This window comes from Lynx canadensis, chromosome A1, assembly GCF_007474595.2.
Source record: "Lynx canadensis isolate LIC74 chromosome A1, mLynCan4.pri.v2, whole genome shotgun sequence".
NCBI classification, from domain to species: domain Eukaryota; kingdom Metazoa; phylum Chordata; class Mammalia; order Carnivora; family Felidae; genus Lynx; species Lynx canadensis.
In genome coordinates this window covers 179,335,440-179,356,505 of record NC_044303.2, presented here as the reverse complement: position 1 = coordinate 179,356,505, position 21,066 = coordinate 179,335,440, and the positions used below count along the sequence as shown (strand labels likewise).

The following is a 21,066-nucleotide window of genomic DNA, read 5'->3' as shown; positions in this document are numbered from 1 at the left end:
GGCCTATAATATAAATGGAATCACACAGTATGCATTCTTTTGGGTCTAACTTATTTGCTAAATGTTATGCTTGAAAAATTCATTCATCTTGTATATAGCTATGATTCATTCATTTTCATTTATTTATTTATTTGTTTATTTATTTAAAAATTTTATATTTATTTTTGAGAGACAGAGAGAGACAGAGCCTAAGCAGGAGAGGGGCAGAGAGAGGGGGAGACACAGAATCCAAATCAGGCTCCAGGCTCTGAGCTGTCAGCACAGAGCCCGACGGGGGGCTCGAACCCACAAACCGTGGGATCATGACCTGAGCCAAAGTCGGACGCTTAACTGACTGAGCCACCCAGGCACCACTTATTTATTTATTTATTTATTTATTTATTTATTTATTTATTTATTTTAGAGATAGAGAGTGCAAGCAGGGGAGAGGGGCAGAGGGAGAGAGAGAGAGAATCCCAAGCAGGCTCCGTGCTCAGCATGGAGCCCGACATGGGGCCAATCCCATGACCCTGGAATCACGACCTGAACTGAAATCAAGAGTCGGACACTCAACTGACTGAGCCACCCAGACACCCCTCATTTTCACTGATGTGTAATAGTCTGTACAGCTAGATGATGTAACTATATCAAAATGTATTTATTTTTCAACTGATGGAGATTTAGGTTGATTGTAATTTGGGGCTATTACAAGGAATGAGCATCTTTATATGTGTCTTTTGGGCACACATGTGCATAAATTCTGTTGGGTGTGTGCCTAGGCATGAGTCGCTTATAGTATATGAGAATATGTAGCTCTGGCAAATGCAGCCAAGCTTCTATCAGCATAGGTTGGTTTTGCCTGTTCTCGAACTTTATATAAATGGTATTACACAGTATGTACTACTGCGAGTCTGGCTTCTTTTGCTCAACACAGCGCCTTTGACATTCATCCAGGTTGTTACAAATATCAGAAGTTTGTGGTTTTTGTTTCCCTCATCCACCGAATGAATATACAACATACTGAATAATATGCCAATTTATTTATCCATTCTCTTGTTGGTGGACATTTGGGTTGCTTTCCAGTTTTGTGTAGTATGAATAAAGTTGCAAAGAACATTCTAGTTCGTGTCTTTTGGTGAACATAAGTACTCACTTCCCTCAGCATATATCTGGTACTAGAATTTCCAGGTCAGGCATCTTTCACCTTCCTGGATACCAAGAAACAGTTTTCCGAAGAACCAGCTTTGGCTTTGTCAGTCCTCTCTGCTGTAAGTTTGTTTCCTTTGTCATTCAGGCCTACTGTCACTTTTATTAATGTCTTTCCTTCTACTCTTGTTGGGTTTAATTTGCTGTTCTTTTACTAATATTTTGGGATGGATGCCTAGATCATTGATTTTTTGTCCTTTTAATAGGTAAAACTAAAGCTATAATTTACCTTCATTCTTATATATTATTAGCTTTTATATGTGGTATTTCTATTATCATTCTTTTTTTAATAAAATATTTCTTATTTCATGGATGGAGGATCTCTTCTGTTTCTACATACTTAGTAAACTTTGTAAAATAATGTTTCTTAGCCCTCTTCACCCTCCCTGTTTTCTTCAAGTTTGTTCATTTCTTCCTCCCTTCCTCCCCTCCTTTTTTTCATTCCTTCCTTTTGTTTCTTTCCTGTCTGTTGGTTCGGATCTCGGTCTTTCATATTAGAGAGTTTCCTTCAATGTCTGGTGATCTTCATAGTTGGGACTGCAGCACTAAAGAGCTAAGTGAAGCCTTGGGTACATGGATGATGCCTTGGTCAACTGGATGGCATCATTCTATAGTAACGGAGCAGTCCACAAATGTCTGTATAACGGGCCATTCACTTTCTCCAGGGAGAACTCTCTCAAACATAGGAGAGATCATCCTGGAGGACTATGCTGCTGGAGTTTGTGAGTTGGAGTAAAGGTCTGACTACCAGCGTGCCAACTTCCCTTCCACCCCCTGCTTTCAGTCTGGCTCGTCATCCCTGACTTCTGTTGTGCCTGGTACCCTTGAGCCCAGTACTCCTTGTCCTAATCGTTCTGAAGGAAAAGCCCCTTCTTCTTGGGGGAAATGAAAAACGGCACTTGGCTACAGGGTGAAGTGGTGAGGACCTGGAGACCCGACTGCTGCTGTCACAGAATCTCAATCTATCCCTCTGTGTTCGGCTCCTCGAGTCACCCTAACTTTTCCGGGGGTACCTGGTGCCTCCGATGCCTAAGCTTCTCCTGGGTTTCTAGAGGCAGGTTGGCCTCTTGTTGTCACTCTCCCCTCCACTGCTCTGGAAGGCGAGCTGCCATCCTCCATCCACTGGCCATGTTGTAGGTCAGATCAGATTCTAGTAACTCCTTCATCTTGTCCTTTCAAGGGTGCCTCCCAGAAAAAGGAGGCAGAATGTCTTTATGTCGCCATCATGGACACCTACTCGTTATTTAATCCCCACAACGCGCCTGGAAGTAGGAATGATTTCAACTCCTTGCATCATGGAAATGTCATTGCTTTTCTTCAAAATAAGCTATATTCCACGTCTTTGCAGCCTTAGTTATGTCTCCCAGGACCACACTGCTAACTTTCCCAGCTGTTTCTTCTAGTAGTGGCCACCATGGCTCAGCTACTCCTCCTTCTAACTGCCATTTAGACAGCATCCCATTGACCTCTCTTGTTGATGAATGAGTTTAACTCCCTCACATCTGCCACCTCGTCCTCCCCCATCTTCCCAAGGATTTTGCATCACTTTTTAAAAATTCCCTATTGGCTGGTACCTTAGGACATCAGCCCTTCTGTATCTTTCTTCAGCAGCCACGTAGCTATAATGGGACCTCCGTGTTCTAAGATGAGGCTGTGTCACTCCTCCTGTTCCTTTCAGCTCTTCTTTTCTTCTATCTTCCAGCTTCTGACGCTCATATTTCCCTTTTCCATTGCCCAGAGCTTCCTGGGCAGGGTTTTACATCAGAGCCTCAGAGCTTCCTCCCTGCTGGCCCCACACTCTGCCCCTTAGTAGATTCATAAGGGGGAGACATGCCTAAACATACAGCCTCTAATGGGGTTCCGACCTTCTTAGGGGCAAGGGCAGGTTGAGGTCTTTCTTCCCTCCCAGAGCAACCCCAGCGTAACCCCAGATACCCTACGTCCCAGGGCTGGTGACCCTGTGTGAAGGTCTCAGAGACTCTAGTGCCCTCCACGAATTCTGGGCAGGCCGATTTGGCTTCAGCCACCTTCATATGGTCCAGGTCCCAGGCTGCAGCCAGGGACCAGCCTGTGGCTCACCATGTACCGCCTTTCCCTCTAGATCCCTTTCCTGGGCGCTGGGATCAAAATCCATGAGAAAAGAGTGTCAGAGAATCTGCGGCCTTTCCATGACCGGATGGAAGAATGCTTCAAGAACCTGAAATTGAAGGTGGAGAAGGAGTATGGTGTCCGAGAAATGGTACGGGTGGTCCCTGTGGCTGGGAGGGGTGAGGAGAGGGATGTGGGGAGCCATGGGGATTGTGGTTGGCAGGGACCCAGCAAGGAACCTGATCCAGGGGAGCCTTCCTGTAACCTTGGTCCCTCACAGTCACCCCAGGTAAACATCAGGTTCAAAGTGAGCCCTTAGCACTGAGGGGCTATGCTAAGAATTGAAGTCACACTGCCTGCGGATGGCACCTAGGGTGTGCCCAGTTTGATGTCAGCACATGACACTACTCGTTTAATCCCCACAATGCGCCTGGGAAGTAGGAATGATTCTCAACTCCTTGCATCTCTCTTGGAGGTTCAGAAGTGTTGAGTAACTCGCCAAAGGCTACCTAGCAGGTGAGAATTTTCACCAGGCTCTGTTGGACTCCAAAGCCAGTGCTTTGGGCCACTAATAAGCTCTGTGACATAAAGCTGCCAATGGCCTGGTGCTCATAGGGACATCTCGATCCTCCTCCCCCAGAAAGTAGAGTCCTAGAACATCAAGGCTGTGGGGTCCCTTAGAAGCCATGGGGTCAACCCTCGGATTTTATAGATGAGAAAACTGAGGCCCGGAGGGGGAAGTGAGATGCTCAAAGAGCATAGAGGTAAGTCTGGGTCTCTTGTCTGTTGGCCCAGGAGCTTCTCAGGAAACAGGTTGTGTCCTTCAACAATGACAGGACAGTGCAGTGCAATCTGATGTCACCTACTCAGAGTCAGGTCACACCTCACAGGTTAAGGACAACTTCCTCCACAAAAGCCCCTTACTTCTGACACCAGGGTTCCCAGGCCACCTGCACTTCTGACCGACTGGCTACCAATTTGGGGGCTCCCTCTATCTTTTCAGGTGTGCAGAATTTCACAGAATTCAAGAAAGCACTATGCTTATGATTACAGTTTTACTATAAAGAATACAAATTAGGACCAACTAAATGAAGAGATGCGCGGGGGTGAGGTCTGGGAGGGTCCCAAACACACAGCTTGCATGCCCTCAGGATGCATCACCCTTCCTACCCTCCCAGCACACAGATGTGTGATTACCTACCAGGAAACTCACCTTAGCCTAAACGTTGAAAGCTTTATTATTACGTAGTCATGATGGGGTGACTCATTGGCCACATGACGGAAATCAGTCTGTAGCCCCTTCCCCTCCCTAGGGTTGAACTTCCATCACCTGGTTCAAAGCCGCCCCCCACCACCCCACCCTATAACCACATGGTTGGTCTCTCTGGCCTGGCCTTCAGCCTGAGTCTGCTCATCAAGGGGCCACCACAAGGAACAATGACACTCCTGTCACTGGGACAAATTGCAAGGGTTAAGAGGTCACCTCCCAGGAACCAGGAATGAAGGCCAGCCAAATTCTTTTCCAAAACAACCGCCACCTAGCTTCAGCCAGCCAGGAGTTTTTGTCCTGATGCCCTGCTCTGCCTTGCAGCCCTGCCCTGCTCAGGTGCAGGAGGCAGCGGGAAGGCGGAAGCCACATTACCTAGCCCATCCAGCCCGAGGGCCTGACTGCTGACCACCCCGTCTCTCCCCACCCGCAGCCCGACTTTGAGGACAGGCGAGTGGGCCGCCCACGCTCCATGCTGCGCTCCTACAGGCAGATGTCCATCATCTCCATGGCGTCCATGAACTCTGACTGCAGCACCCCCAGCAAGACCGCCTCTGAGAGGTCAGTCTCTGCCCAGGAGCCCCCTGCACTCCTGCCCCCTCAGCCCCCAACAACACCTGCTACTTCTCCCTCTGTCCCAGAAGCCACCCTTCTATCTCCTCCCAACCCTTCTTTTTAAAGAAGTCACTAAAACCCTCACAACCACCCTGTGCGGCTGCTGTCGTTGGTGCCGTTGATAGGGGGTCATTCAAGGCCTGAGAGGCAAGACCGCTCTTCCTGGGTCCCCAGCAGGATTCACCTGCGGCTGGTGTTCTCCCAGCTCAGCAATCTGTGCCGCCAGAGCCCCTCACAGGTCCTGCTTCAGTCGGGCATCTCCTCACCTCTGCCAGGGCTGTGTCCCTGCAAGTCCCTACCGCGGAGCTGATCTCCCTGCACCCATCCATCCCTCTGCAGCCGGGGGGAGGTGCTCCCTCACCCCAAGAAAAGCCTCTCCCCTTCCGCCGTCCTAGAGCCTCATCCCCACCCAGCCCAAACTCCACTACTCTAAGGACATGAGAACGTGAGCCGAGTACTCCGCATGCAATAAGGGCTCAGGGAGGCTGAGTGATTTGCCCAAAGGCATTCAGTAAAGGGTGGCAGTGCTGGATTTGAATCCAGACCCACACCTTAACTGGGTGTCTCTCCTCACCACCAGTCTCCCTGGCTTGCGGCTCACCTCCTTCAGTTTCGTTTTACTCTGCATTCTGATGTGTTTGCAAATTAAGCAAGCAGCTCCCCGAACTCTGTCGGGTTAGCTGAGCTACTCCTTGCTCCCGCAGTGACAACCCAGCCAGCCTGGGTCCCTGCAAGGCAGTTCCGCTGAACCTCGCTCTCACTGCAATTTCTACCGCTGTCCCTCCCGTTCTCCAGCTTTGACCTGGAGGTGGCACCTCCGAAGACTCCAAGAGCAGAGCCGGCGGAGCCGATCTCTGTGGGAGCACTCTGCCGGAAGTCAAGCTGCGGAGGTCCAAGAAGAGGGCCAAGAGGAGCAGCGTGGTGTTTGCAGATGAGAAGGCAGCAGCCGAGTCGGACCTGAAGCGGGTGAGCTGGCACCGGGCAGGTCGCCTCTAGCCCCGTCAGCCCATCTCTGCTGCACAGCAGCCGTACTCTCTGGGGGCCCCAGATGAGGTCCCATTCAGGCCTCACGTCTGCAGTGAGGTGGGTGATGCAGAGGCCGTATCTGAGGAGCAGGGAGGTCAAGTCCTGTGGGTACCCACACAGCCTGACATGACAGAGCCGGGATCTGAACCCAGGCCAGTAGACTCCAGCCCGTGCATGTCTTTCCCACCACTGTGCAGGGCTTTGTGAGACAGGACAGAAGCTGTCCTCCCAGTGCTGGGCAAGGGGTTTCTTCATGTCCACCCCCTTGCCAACCCCAGGGCCATTCCAACCACTGAGGTCTCAGACCCTCCTAGGCTCCTCCAGTGAGCAGAAGCCCAGCTGGGGACACAGAGAGGGACTCACTGCCCTGACTCCGAGTTTTTGTCTTATAACGATTTGATAATGAAACTTGGTGTCATTGGGTCCAAATCTTAGTTTCGCCCCCTAAAAGAGAGGTTTGTTGAAGGCATTGTTGGATCCTAGGAAAGGGAGAGGGGTTAACTGTACTGGCAAGGGAGGGGTGGCAGCTGAAAGGGCAAAGGGCTGACTGAGATGCCTCCCAGGAAAGAGAAGACCCTCCGCAAACTTCCCAGTAGACCCCAGAGGCTACTCTTGCCAGAGGAGAAGACTAGAAATAAGTATTCTGTGTTTTACAATTCTAGAGGGTATCATTCACATGATAGTCTAAATGAATGCCTCAATGCCTCCCTAACCCCTGGAGTTGTATAGTGTGCAACTTGTGCAACCATACTTGGCAGGCTGGCATGGAGTGATAGATAACAGAATAAATCAACTTACAGCTGGGTCCACAGAAGCCTTGCCAAGCCCTTGTTACTGACTTTTCAAGGCACAGAGCTGCCTAATGCTAACCCTCTGTGGTGTGTGTGTGTGTGTGTGTGTGTGTGTACTTATTCAGCTTTCCAGGAAGCACGAGTTCATGAGTGACACCAACCTCTCGGAGCATGCAGCCATTCCCCCCAGGTCATCCATCCTCTCTCAGATGATGTTTCGCCAGTCAGTCCATGCCCACCATCCCAGGTATGCACCCTGCCACCACCAGCACCAGAAGGTACAGAGATGGTGGGGCCACCAGCCTGGGGGTGGAGGATGGGCGGAGACTGGATCTACACGGCAAAGGGGCCAGGCATCCTGGGGGCAAGAGGCTCTGCTCAGAGGCCCCCTGTCCTCTGAGCTCGCACCACACCCCACCCGCTCTGTAGGGGGAAGCGGCCCCGCAAGCTGCACCTGGGGCTGGGTGGAGGCCTGTTGCCACTCCGGTCCTCGGGGACTCACCGGGACCTCCATTCTCACCCTGGGTGGCCCTGCACTCTCAGTTAGCTAGGCCTCCCCACAGGCCAGAAGCCCCGTGTTTCCTTTTTTGACCTGGGGCCCTATTTCAGGAACTTGCAGAAACTTCCAGCACATCTTATAGAGGTCGAGTGTCTAATGATAATTGCCACCTACATCCCCCAGCATGCACTCGTCGTCCAGGGAGGAGGTTAGCAGCACACGGATGACCGTTCCTAGTTGGCAGAAGGCGAAGCCACAGCCAATGACGGGGTGGGCCACACCTGGGTCGCTGCATCCTGACATGCAGCTGTCTCAAGGGTCAGCCACTCTGGGCCAGGCTCCCTGTGCCAAGGGCCAGGGCAGAGAGGAGCAAGACACAAGCACTGCCTGTGGAACTCAGCAGGCAGATCTCAGCAAAGATGCCTGCTAGTTCTCGAGTGCTGCCCAGCACTAGGCCCTCCCTGTGCTTAAATCTTCATCTTTTATTTTATGCCTCAACACATACCTATGATGGAGATAATGTCATCAGCCCATGTGTGCATGAGGAAACTGAGGCACGGAGAATGTCAGCAGCTAGGAAGTGGCGGAGGCTGAGTGTAGACAGGCCCTCTGTCCCTGGAACCATGCCCTTAACCCCCCGCCCAGCCACACAAGGCAGGACGGCCCCCTAACTCTGGCCGGACACAGAGCCATTCCACCGTCACCTTCTCACAGCACCTCAATACCCTGGAGGCTGGTGCCCTTGTCCCCATTTTGCTGACATCAAAACCGAGGGGCAAGAGGTAGCTTGATTTGTCAGGTCTGTGCATCTCCAAGCTGGGAGCTGGAACCACCAGTTCTGTCTACCAGCCCCTGCCTTGGAGAAAAAGGAAAAAAGCTCATATTGTCTCCCCACCTTGGGGCCAAAGGCCACGTCCCCTGAGGAAATCAGGACCCCAGTGGCCAAGGGGCCTTCACCTCCCCACACTGTGTTTCCAGCACAGAAGCCCTGGCAAGGATCAGGCCAGGTGGCAGGCCCCTATCTGTGGGGTTGGCAAGCCTCGCCAAGAGGACAGCTTCAACAGGCCCCCTCAGGGCGCAAGCAGGCCTCCCGCCTCCTGCCTGGCACCGTGATGTGTCCTCCCAGGACTCTGTCCCACAGCCTGTGTCCTCTCCGCCTTGCCAACATCACCCTCTTGGGCACCGCCTCTCCTCACCCACCCACTCACCCCCACTCTCCACTCTCCTTCCAGCCCTCACGCTCTCTGTGGCGGGCATACCTGGGATGGATGATGCCAACGCGTCCCCCCGCCTCAGCCAGACCTTCTTCCCTCTCTCAGAGGGTGACAAGAAGACGCTCAAACGGAAGAAAGTAAATCAGTTCTTCAGGCGATGGTGAGGACCCAGATGGCTGGAAAGACAAGGGTATATGGGGAGAGATAAAGGAAGAAAGCAACACCAGAAAGAGGAGAAAATGGGGGGTGGGAATGGAGGCACGTATATGTGTGCAACATGTGTGATCCCTCCCAGGGAGGCATGGTCAGGGCCCACCAGGCTTGGGACAGAAATGCCAGAATGCATTTCTGCCAGAAATGCCCCCACTGCAGTTCTCTTGGGCCCTGGCCTCAGAGCAGGACTGATCCCAGCTGGGCTGCAGGAACGTCCCAAGGGGATAAGCAGAGCCCCTGGGACCTCCTTTCCCCAAACCGCCCTCTGGTAATACGCCTGTCAGAGCCACAACAGCTGGCTATCTTTGGAACCTGAAAGTGCTTTTTAATTTTTTTTTTTCCTTTGCAGAGCTTTCCTATTCAACTTATATTACAAACTCCTACTAATTAAAAGTTAGTTCCAAGGCCTGACTTTTCAAGTCCCATCTCTGTTGTTACTTGTCAGTCTTCACTCGAGATAAAAAAAGTATCGTTGACACTTCTGATCCTCAAGATGATATAAACCCGATCTCTGCTACTATAATAATCCCGAGTTTACTGTGAGCATGCAGTGAGTCAGGTACCACGCTAAGCACTTTGCAGACATGGTCCAATCTGACCTTCTACCATCCCTGTGAGGATTTACATGGCTCACAGAGTTAGGTGAGCGACTGGCCCAAGTAAGTGCATGAAGCAGCCAAGTCTGTGTCTTAACCACTGTGGGGTCTGCCTGTCTGGCCACATTCAAGGTCACGGCCCCTCATACTCCATGGGCTTTGGGCAGGGATCCTTGTGAGCCCCACTTTGGTGCTCATGAGAATCCCATCCTGGGATGGTGTTTGTTTTCTTCTCCCACAAAGCTGGCCAGCAAACCTCCTGAAGAAGGCAAACAGATCCCTGACTTCCTGTCCTCTGACCTGTGAGATGCTGCTGACCGGGGCCACACGTGGGGAGCCAGGGAGAGAAGTTTCCAGAGGAAGAGAGACACGGTGGGACGCTGATGCCTCACACAGCGGGGAGACCTCCTACCAGTCGCCCTCACTCAGGAAGCAAGGGCTGATCTGGCCCCCTGCGACCCAGGCGGTGGGTGAGGATGCTGCGGCCTGGATTGTGGGCTGTGGTCACAAGGAGCGAGCAAGGACACTTTCTCCCACTGTGCTCTCCCCAATATCCTCGGCGCATCTTTTCATAACCCAGTTTCTTAGGTATAAGGAGCTGTGTTTTTATTTCATTTTCAAAGTCCTAGCACTTAACAGAAAAGCCTTTTAAATATTCTTTTATTTTATTTTTTGGATGATAGTTTTGTACTTTACATTTTTAATACAACCAACCAGTGTTTTTTCTAGCTGATCATCTCTGAAGCGTTGCTGTTTCTCACTGACAATAAAAATGGTTTCATGACGCCAGTTCGCCTTGTTGCGTAATTCGTCAGCTGCATCTCTGAGGCCTGGAGAGGGTGAGGATGGCAGGCCACCCAGGGCCTGCGGTGACGTTAAGGGGCCTGGCTCCAGACTGTCTTAGTGCCGGATTTGCCCACTTCATTCATGCCACCCCGAGAAATCTTCTCCATGAATGCTGGGGTGTAGGGATGCCAGAAAAGTCTGCCACAATCTTCCTCAGGTCATTTTCATATTACCTTTCTCCTCTTCTGGAAAGGAATGGAAAAACCACGCAACCAATGGTCAAGAGTTAGGAAAAGAGTGGACTAACAGTCCGGCCTTTGGATTTTGTCATCAGGTCGGAAGGGGTAGCTTTTCTTGGAGGAATCCTGGGCTCCTCAGATGAGGCCCAAAGAAGGTGATGAGCTCCTCTGGGCAGAACATGGGAGCAGTGGCCTACCTCCATAGCCCGAGGGAGCTGTGCATGAAGAGGTCTTGGTGGGCAGAGGCTGAGGACCCCATTTGGAAAGATGTCAGTACTGGGTGGATATTAAGTGCAGGGCAACATGGGGCTCAGAGCTAGAGCCATCTAGAGACGTGGGGTGGGCACTCACTTCTTAGAGAAAGAGTCCCCGGATGAGAGAGAATGATGATAAGAGCTCCAATTGATTGAGCTCCACTGTCCCCAGCACAGTGTTATAGACATGATGAGAATTAACTCCTATATCAAGATTTAGGAGGTGGAGATGATTATTATCCAGATGAAGAAACAGAGCCATGAAGTGACCTAACATCATCCACTTGGTAAGTGGAAAGGCTGGGATTCAAACCCAGGCAGCCAGGTGGGAAGCTTGGCATTTAACCATGACCCTGTGCTATCTGCTGGACACCTTTGTGCCTGAGTCCCTGTAGCCTTTGTCCACCCCAATCTCTTCCTGGGGGCCCCCGGTTCCCTTTGCCAACAGGTCCCAGACCTGTTGCTGGTCCAGCTTCCAATATCCTCAACAGTCCAAAAAGTCCCATTATGGTGGTGGTTGGCATTTTGTCTGCATTGTGCGCTCCCTAAGGTAAGGAGGCAGCTCCTGGAGGTTTGGAATCTGGCTGAATTCACTTTCCAAAAGAGCAAGAAGTGAGGGTCCTCGAGAAGTGGAGGAGCTGGGCATCTCATGGCTTCACGTGTGGACACTGGAGCTTGTGTGTCCCTTCTTGTATCTGTTAATCCTGTTCCGCCCTTTTCCTCTCCAGGTTACAGGCTTGAGCTTTCCAGGTGTGCTTTTTCTCAGTCCAAACTGTGAAATCCCAACGTTTAAGTTTCAAATGTCTGCTCTTCCAACTACTAGTGGAAAAAATCTTGACACAGACAAGAAAATGGCTCCTTCCCCCTTTTCCCACGACTGTAGAAAACCAGATACGATCCTCTGCCTTGAAATTGCAGATGTCGTTTCTCACCAAGGCATCTTGCAGAGACTGTGGCTGTGTCCCGAGCAAGTCAGCTTTAACCTCTAAAAATCCCATCACTCTGTTCTCCTGGCTCAACAGTGTGTGGCCCTGGTGGTAATATTTCTGAATTCCGTTTTCTGAAAACTGCCAGTATCTGTGAGTTTTTATGAAGTCTGAAAGGGTCTTGAGCACTCCTCCTTGTCCCATAGAAATGGGGCAAACAGTGAAATTCGTGGATTCTTATTTAAACAGAGTTTGAGTGTCAAATCTCATCTCAGTTAGGACACTCATCGGGTTGATGGCCCACTTGGTGCTTTTTCAGGACAACTCCAGATGTTGTGGTCACGTGGCAATAACAGCAATGCCGGCAGTAAGAACAATAACAATAATGATATAGCTTCCATTTACCAGACACTCACCCCGTGCATCCTTTCTTAAACCCTCACACCAATCCCATGAGGTTGGCAATGGGATCCCAACCAGGAAACCCAGGCTTGGGAGCCAGCCGTGTGCCTTTGTCACCCAGCCAGTGAGGGGCACAGCCAGCTGTGTCCACTTGTAGCCTCGTGACCTTAACCCATATGTTCACTTTCTGGCTTTAACCTCAGTGTCAGACTGTGTACGTTCCATACCCATTGTGAAAGTCTCCCCCACAATGCCTATGATGGCTCCCAGGATAGGTGAGGGTGGGGGCTATGCGTCCAGCACAACTGTCCTTGTGCCCCTGGATGTTCCCTTACTATAAGCAAGGTCTGTCAGAAACTAGCTAGTGCTGCCAAGGAAGGACATAAGGATGCCTCAGAGCTCCCAGGGAGGGAGGGTGGGGCGGGTGGGATGGGAGGAAGGATCCACTTGATGCATCTTTTCCTTTCCTGATGGAGAGTTTTCAGGGACCGTTGGAGATCATTTCATCCAACCCTTTCATCCTACAATTCAGTGACTTCTCCAAGGCCACTTAGCTGTGATCAGCAGGACTCCATCTAGAATCAGCCCTGCCTAACTCAGTGGTTTCCTTGTAGGTAATCTCCTCTTGGTGGCACTCCCTCATCCTCTGTTTAGGCACCCAGAGACCCCTTGCTTTCTGCTGTCCCTTCCTCTGCCTTTGAGACAGAACTGATATCTACCATTCACACTTTAATGTGATCCAGGGCACCAAGTTTATTTACTCTTCTTAGGGGAGGGGCATTTTTAAGCCTTCTCTCTAAGCAGGGAGTGGAAGCTTTCTTTCTTTCTTCCAGACTTTTAGGCTTCTATCAGCAAAGAGTAGAGAAATTGATGGAAACAAATTGCCTTCCCAGCATCTAAAATCAGGCTGGGCTCTGCCTTCCAGACCTCCTAACCGGTAACACATCTGTTTGTTGTTCCTTCTGAACACTGGGTGCCTCTGCCTTCCAGTCATAGCTCCAGTTCCCAAGGAAACAGATCCTTAGGCAATGACTGATGACCCGTATTTGGGGGCTATGCAATCCTAGGGTGGTGATAAAGGGGGAAGGGGAATGGAGGAAGTAGAAGGTGGTGGGGAGTTACCATGCCGGCCTGAGGAATGGAGCCATGTCACAGACTCAATGTCAGTCCGCTTCTGGAGGCTGGACACTCAGCAGGAGCAACAACTATATCATCCTTGATGAGAAGGACACCATGTTGTTGGACCCACACACGGCCTCCATGCCTGCTTGTTCTGTACTCCATTGGGCAAGCAAGTGATAGCTGAGGAGCAAGGCTGACTGATAGTACTGGTCATCCAATTCACTCGATCGTTGTCTGCCTTATCAGTGGTCCTTCTGGTGGGCATTAAAGTGTGGAAAGGAAGCTTTGAATCTACTCCTGCTGGATTATGCCTGTACCTACTCCCTAGATCCCAGTAGTCAATCTTCTAGCACGATTCTTTTCAGTCCTCTGACCACCCAGCCAAACCATGTTCTACTGCCCGGGAGTATGAATGTCTATCTCAGCTCATGCCTCCCTCTATTAGGTAAACCAATAGCACCATGGGTCCATTCCTGCCTAGCACCAACAGAGCAGGCCCCCTGTCCATGAACAAGGCTTCAGTCCTGTCTCTCTCCTTAAGTTGGCCATATGGAACGCCTCCCTGGGTCCACAGGTCTGGGTTGAAGGAAAGACATCGGTGAAGCAAAAGTAGGTACCGTGGGATTCTAATAATATGATGGATTTTTGCCATGTTGACCCACATTATGACTCTGAGATACCTAGGACGCCCATGATGGACATCTCCAGTTGCTCTGTCACTTAGAGAGTCAGCCTCTGCTAGGACCCAGTAGCACTCTGGGAGCTATTTCTTAAACAGAGGGTTGAGGAGAACACAGCTTGGCTTTAGATTCCTAGAGGTATGTGCTGTGATTATCATATGTCGCAGTCCCTTGTCAGGGACTCCACTTGGCATCCACGTCTACCACTGATAATTCTGCAGCATCAGACCTGCTGGGTCGTATGGTTCTGGAGGCAGAACTGCTTGAACCACAGCCTGGACCTGCTGCGGACTATTTTTGCTCTAGGCACTGCTCAAATTGGCATACTCCAAAGTCACTTGATGAATAGTCTAAAGCAGTATTCCCAACTTTTTTATGTCTAAAAATACAAAACGACTCCTCAATTTCAATGCCTCTTTTTTAGTGTAAGGAAATGTGAAATACAACAGCTTGTCATGTATATTCAATGGCATGTCCCAGCATGTCCTGACCCCTGAAGACCTAAACATTGGTGACACTCACATGGGCGAGGGGTGGCAGGCCCCTTCTTCAATAATAACATTGAATAAGCCAAGGAAGTTCTGGCATCTCCACTCCTTTCACTGTGGGCCACCATCAGTTCAATCTTGAAGGAACTGTCTTCGAAAACTGTTAGAACCACTCCAGACATTTTCACCATTACACTGAAACCAGAGTAAGGAACTAGTGCCCTATGCTAGTGAATTCTCTCCTACCCAACCTTATTTTATACAACCACCTAAGCCTTGACACCCTCAGATCGATCCCTGTGCATGTTCCCAGTACCTGTTAGATGCCTAATCCCTTGCTTATAAGCTGTGCCCTCCCAAAGAAGGACATATAGTTCCCCTCTCAGGCTATGCCAGGACCTGGCTCTGGTTACCGGGTAGAGGTGGTGAGAGGTGGCTGGGGAGGGGGCATCAGTTTTCCAGAGGAATAAGCATCAAACTGCAGAGCATGTGCTGCCCGTGAGCTCTCCAAGAGAGGGAAGGCTGTTTCTTTCTGACAAGAGAGAAGAGACTGCTTCTGTCCGTCAGGAGGTTAGGGTTCAAGATCCTCAGGCTCATATACCCCATGTCCTAAACCAGACCCTAGGGTCTGCTCTTTCCCTATCATTGCCCTGACTCTACCACAGGAGACTTGCTGAGGCTTTGCATTAGTATCTGTGAGACTCTTTCACCCTTGTACTCCGACTCTGGCCTGATTTCAGCACAGTGTGCTTTGCAACTTCATGAAATAGTGTCTCTGAAAACTCCCACAGGGGCTGCATAATGGCCCCCCAAAGATGACCACCCCCTAATCCCAGAACCTACAAATATGTTATATAGCAAAGGGGAGCCAAGGTTGCAGATGGAGTTAAAGTTGCTTATCAACTCACCTTAAAATAGGGAGGTTCTCCTGGATTACCTGGGTGGGCCCAATGTCATCCTAAGGGTCTTTAAAAGCAGAAAAGGGAGGCAGTGGGAGAGAGACAGGGGATGAGGAGTGAGATGAAGTCATTGCCCATTGCTGGCTTTGAAGGTGGATGAAGGGGCCGTGAGCCAAGGGATGCTGGAAACCTCTAGAAGGGGGAAAAGGCAAGGAAATAGATGTTCCCTTCAAGACTCTGGAGGGAACACAGCTCTGTCAATACCCTGATTTTAGCCCAGACTTCTGGTCTACAGATCTAAAATAACAAATTTGTGTTGCTTTAAGACATTAAGTTGTGATAGTTTATTACAATAGGAAACTAATGCAGAGGCACTTAGACTTGGAGAACATGCCTGCAGCTGTCCTAGCCCACCACATTCTATTTGGAAGATCTCCTGGGCCATGGTAAGAAGCCACCCTACTCTACGGTTTGGTTTTGTTTTCTAATTTTTGCTTTAAGTTTTTATTTATTTATTTTCAGACAAAGACAGCATGAGCAGGGGAGGGGCAGAGAAAAAGGGGGGAAGAGACAGAGAATCCCAAGTAGGCTCCGTGCTGCCAGCACAGAGCCTGATGTGGGGCTTGAACTCATGACCCTTGAGATCATGACCTGAGCCCCTACAGTTTTTGTAATTATCACGACTCTGGAACTAGTTCAGCACCTCAGTTGCCTCATCCCCCAATACCATGCTCCACTCACACCTCATTTTGTGGGCGGAAGCAAGAGGGATTATGACATCACTGCATGCTAGGAGCTATTACCCCCCCACCTACTGTGAGGTCCCTATTGCCTTTAGACACAAGGCCACTGTAGTTCCAAAACCCCATCTGGAAACTGTATTTCCTAAATCCACTCCTGGTTCCAATTATGATAGCCCGAGTCCCCTAGGATCTCACGATTTAGACTAGTCTGTAGAGCTTCCTCATGGCATCCCTGGGAGCCGGTTAGAAATGCAGAATCCCGGGCTCCACCCAGGCCCACCGAACTGGCACTGCATTTTAACAAAAGCCCCTGGTGATACACACACACGTAAAAATTTGAGAAGTGCTAACCAAGAAAACATAACCCAAGGATCGGAAGCTGACCCTTTATCCGGGAGGGCATGCCCAGGCAGCAAGAGGGAGGGAAAAGAACAGTGAGGCAGGGAAGGACGGGGGCAATTCAAGATGCCACATGGCTGTGCTGGCCACGGCTTCACGACAAGCTGCAGAAACGTTGCTCACAGGTGTATCTCCTCGTCCGCTCTCACAGCCCTGGGCAGGCTACATGGAGAAGATTCCATCTCCTGTTTCTCTCTGGTCGGAGTGAAGATGAACCAATTCCCCGCACTTCCAGGCCCCATTCTCCAGTCCCTTTGGCAGCATTGGGAAGACGGATCTCGCACTGCCTAATGTGACGTTTTACTTAACTTGCAATCGGCGAGAAGCCCAGGGACTGTGGCTGGTCAGCCTGGCTGTGTGGTGTCGGTGGGCGGTGGTCTGGCTTTCCCGTCCATACATATCCTCACTGGCCCCAGGGGGTGGAGGACGCGGAGGAGAGCATGGAGTAGGTGTAGCTCACTCCCACCGGAACCCAGGGGATCACAGCAGCCAGACCACGCCTCACCGGGCCGGACCTCACCGCTCTCGCCCTTTCATTGAGCCTTGTGTTCAAAACATTTGCTGGGGATTGGGAGCTGCTGGGAAGACTGCCCCACCACTGCTGTAGTCGCTTTTGCTTGCAGAGAGTGAAAGAGAAGTCTAATCGGAAGAATTGGTGTGCTGGCTTAGCACCCTTTGTCTCTGCCTTTCTCCTGGGAAATCCCCAAGGTCATTAATGAGGAAATGTCATTCCAGAAGAATCCATGGTTCCTGGAGAGAAGTAATCAGAGACCGTGACCTTGGAAAAGGCACTTGGCCTCCCTAAGCCTCCGTTTCCTCATCTGTGACAAACAATGATGCCAGATAGACAGTAAGCCAGCTGGAGGAACTAAGGCCGTGGGGCAACGGTGTTTGTCAGCTCTCTGTGAGTCAGCCCTGCAGGCTCACCAAATATTGCACTGTCGGCAAGAGGCTCTTTCAAAAGAGGCAAGAGAGACCTTTGGTGGTTACAGTAGAGCTTTGGTGCTGCTGGGAGAGGCACCACTCCCCTGCCCGCCCTGGTCTGGCACCCCCAATCCAAGGAGGTGCATCCTCAGTATGGGGGATTCTCCTGAGGGTGCACTTGGCTGGTGGCAGAAACAGTAGCAGTGACGCACAGACCTCAGCTCTGGACCTGCACAGTGTCCCAGCCAGGGCGACTTCTAGGGACCTGCAAAGAGATCCGCAGTGTCTCAGGCACTAAGCAACCAGGAAGAACATGGCCTTCTCCGAGGTCCTGGCCTTCCACGGTGCACCCCACACTCCCACTTCTGCTCCACAGCTCCATGCCCCCCAGACACAACTACCCCAACACTGACCGACAGCAAGGGAGCACCTACCATTCTCTGGTGCCATAGCACATGCTAGAGACCCAACAGCAGCCACGGTGATCACTATCTTCATTCTTGAAGCCCAAGTGAGGGTTCAGTGATTCGTGATTGATTCACTCCCAAGACTTGCCCATTAGAGAGGGGCTCTAGGTTGCCATCAGCCCCCCGGTTGGACTCTGCTTGAAGAGATGATGTTTACTAATGGAAGGAATTGAAATATTCTTGTGAACAGAATTTATTGACCAATGCAAAGTGGTATACTTCCAAGGCCACTGGGTCCAAAATCACTCACTTTCCCTTTCCCAAAGGAAAGATAATCCAGGAAAAGTGCACAGAGAACTCCTCACTCTTGCACTCATAAATTCTTCTGAGACCAGGGGCTAAAGAACAGTATACCTCCTCTCCAGAACCCCTTCATCAGGGGTATTCAGTACAAAGCACCATTAGTGTGATCCCCAAAGTACAAGTGTCTCTAGATGGGACACACACCATTGGAGCCGCCATGGTGGGTCCGTACATGGAGAAGTTTAAATTCTGCTAAGAGTAACACCTCTGGGGGAGTGAAGCCCAGGAGTGGGGTAATGAGGGGTACTCGAAGGGGGAGGTACCAGCTCTGAAGTCAAATGTCCTCTCCCGAGGATTCTTGTCAGAAGTAGGCTCAAGAAGCAAGAGAGTAGGGCAGGCGAAGAACAGAGGCACAGGCATTAAAGGAAACCATCCCGTTTGAGGGGATGGGGCTGGGAGGTTAGGGCGGGTTTCTCCTGTCGCCTGGGAGTCAGGACAGAGTACAGAAAAGGCAAGAATTTGAGTCGGTTGAGCGTCCGACTTTGGCTCAGGTCAGGATCTTGTGGTCCGTGAGTTCGAGCCCCACATCGGGCTCTGTGCTGACAGCTTGGAGCCTGGAGCTGCTACAGATTCTGCGTTTCCCTCTCTCTCTGCCCCTCCCCTGCTCACGCTCTGACTCTGTCTTTCAATAATAAATAAACGTTTAAAAAAAATTAAAAAAAAAAAAGAAAAGGCAAGAATTGTTTTTAACAAACGTATGGAGCAGGTACCAGGCTGAAAGACTTCAATAGTGATCTATAAAATATTAATGTGTTCTATTTACTGAGAGTCTTATAATAAAGAATCCTTATAATAATAAGGTCTAATAACCAAACTCTTATAATAATAAGCACAATAAACCATATTGTTTTCCTTAGACTCTATTTCTTAGTGATTCCAATGAGAAAAATTCTTAAGAGGGTTGGGTCCAGTTATTTATCACTATTTATGAAATTGAGGGGAAGGGATGTAGTGGATGAAAAATCTGTCTCTATGATAGACCCCCAAAATTCACACAGATCTTAAAAAGAATTTAAAATTAAAAATAAATAATATATTTGGTGTCGAACGTTATGAGAAATCTAATGTTAATTACAATGGCTTTAAACCAGTGAACACTGAGGAAAGCATTAGGTTCCTGGAAAAGCGGCTGCTTGGCTTTTCAATGCTGTGGCCATATTTACAAACGAACAGGTGTGGTTTCCCTTGATCTTAGGAATGGCCTTCTGGGCAGGTCACCGGTGAAAATCCACCCAGCTGGACCCCGGGTAAGCACAGTGACCACTGACACACAGGTGAGAGTGGGAGGCCACTGGGCCAAGCACTTTAGAGGACTCAACTCATTTCTGATTTATGGAGACCCTCTGGGATAGTCACGACGATGGCCCCAATTTCCACAGAAGAAAGCAAAGTGACATCCCACAGCCTATTCTCCCTCCTCACAAATGTGCTTAGAGCTTAATTTGTGCTTGACATTGTCCAAAGTCCCGGGACACCTGGGTGACTCAGCCAGTTAAGCATCTGACTCTTGGTTTCAGCTCAAGTCATGATGTCACAGTTTGTGGGTTCAAGCCCCACATCAGGCTCTGTGCTGACGGTGTGGAGCCTGCTTGGAATTTCTCTCTCTCTCTCTTTCTCTCTCTCTCTCTCAAAATACATACATACATAACACTTAAAATAAACAAACATTGTTCGAAGCCCTGGAAAAAACTACCATCCTTACCTCAAGGGACTGCAGGCCCCATAGTGAAGTCAGGCAATAAACTGGCCATCATGGCAAAGGCTGAACCGGTTCCTGGTATGGAGGGAAACCGGAGGGAAGAAACAGCGGCCTGGACACCAAGAGGAAGGCTTCCTTGGGAAGATGGCGTTGAGTTGGCATTGAAAGGTTAAGTCAGGGTTCTCCAGGTGGAGAAGAAGGGCATTCCAGACAAAGGGAAGGTGCCTGGACCTGAGGGCTCATTAGAAGCTCACATGGCCACGAGCCAAGGAAGGGCACCGAGAGTAGGCAAGAATGAGACAGGAGAGGTTGGCTGAGGCTGGGGGCGTGCTCGGTCCTGAACACCATGCTGAGGAACCAGTAACTTGAGAGGCAACGTGCATGGCACCTACTATGTGCCAGGCAGTCTTCTCAGCATTTTGTCCTGAATTTCTGAAATTTCACAACCACCTTCTGAAGTATAGATTACTATTGGTCCCAAATTACAGGTGAGGAAATAGGCCCAGAGAGGCACAGGCCCTTGTCCTGGATCACACAGCTTGGAAGCAGTAGATCAGGGGCTTGATGCTATGGGCTCCAAGGAACAGGCGGTTGAGGGCAGTTTTCTGAGGGATGACTTTGGGCACAGGGGCTGGATCCCCAGATAGCTTGCTCTCTAAGCTGGGTATGCTTCGGAGCACTGGTGCCCAGGCCCCACCCGGGCCTCACAAGTCAGAATCTCTGGGGCCTGGGCCCAGGAGAATGCCTTTTAATGAGCTCCATAGGTAGGACCTGCTGGGCAGGGCCTTGAAAATCACACAGCATTGCCTTCCAATTGCTTATGAGGAAACTGAGGCCCAGAGGGTCCACCACAACCCATAAAAGTCCCAGAATGAAATAAGTGACCAAACCCCTAAATCCACGGCCCCGACCTGTGTTCTTCACCAAGAGGTGGGGGAAGGGAGGTAGGGGACTTCTTGTTGACCAGACTGTGTTTCCCCAAGTATAAGACAAAGGCCCTGGTGGCCTGGGAGGGGATCACTGGTGGGCAGGGTCACAGCTCCACGTAACATGGAATCCAATTGTATTGGTTTCCTGTTGCTGGTGTAACAAATTATTGCAAACTTAGTGGCTTAAAACAACACAGATCTATTCTCTTACTGTTCTTGAGATCAGAAATCAGAAATAAGTCTTTTTTTTTTTTTAATATTTATTTTTGAGAGAGACAGAGACAGAATGCGAGTGGGTTAGGGGCAGAGAGA

At 50.3% G+C, this 21,066-nt stretch overlaps 1 protein-coding gene across 1 annotated transcript in view; it reads left to right on the top strand.

The window, feature by feature from the left end:
- The window catches only part of DOCK2 (dedicator of cytokinesis 2), a 417,962-nt gene extending 408,069 nt beyond the window's left edge, over positions 1–9,893 (top strand). The window contains 8 exon segments of the mRNA XM_030327773.1: positions 3,287–3,424; positions 4,974–5,101; positions 5,951–6,009; positions 6,012–6,121; positions 7,098–7,184; positions 7,186–7,219; positions 8,704–8,842; positions 9,734–9,893. Coding sequence (XP_030183633.1) covers positions 3,287–3,424; positions 4,974–5,101; positions 5,951–6,009; positions 6,012–6,121; positions 7,098–7,184; positions 7,186–7,219; positions 8,704–8,842; positions 9,734–9,800 — 762 coding nt within the window. The 3' untranslated portion in view covers positions 9,801–9,893.
- Positions 9,894–21,066: the final 11,173 nt, after the last annotated feature.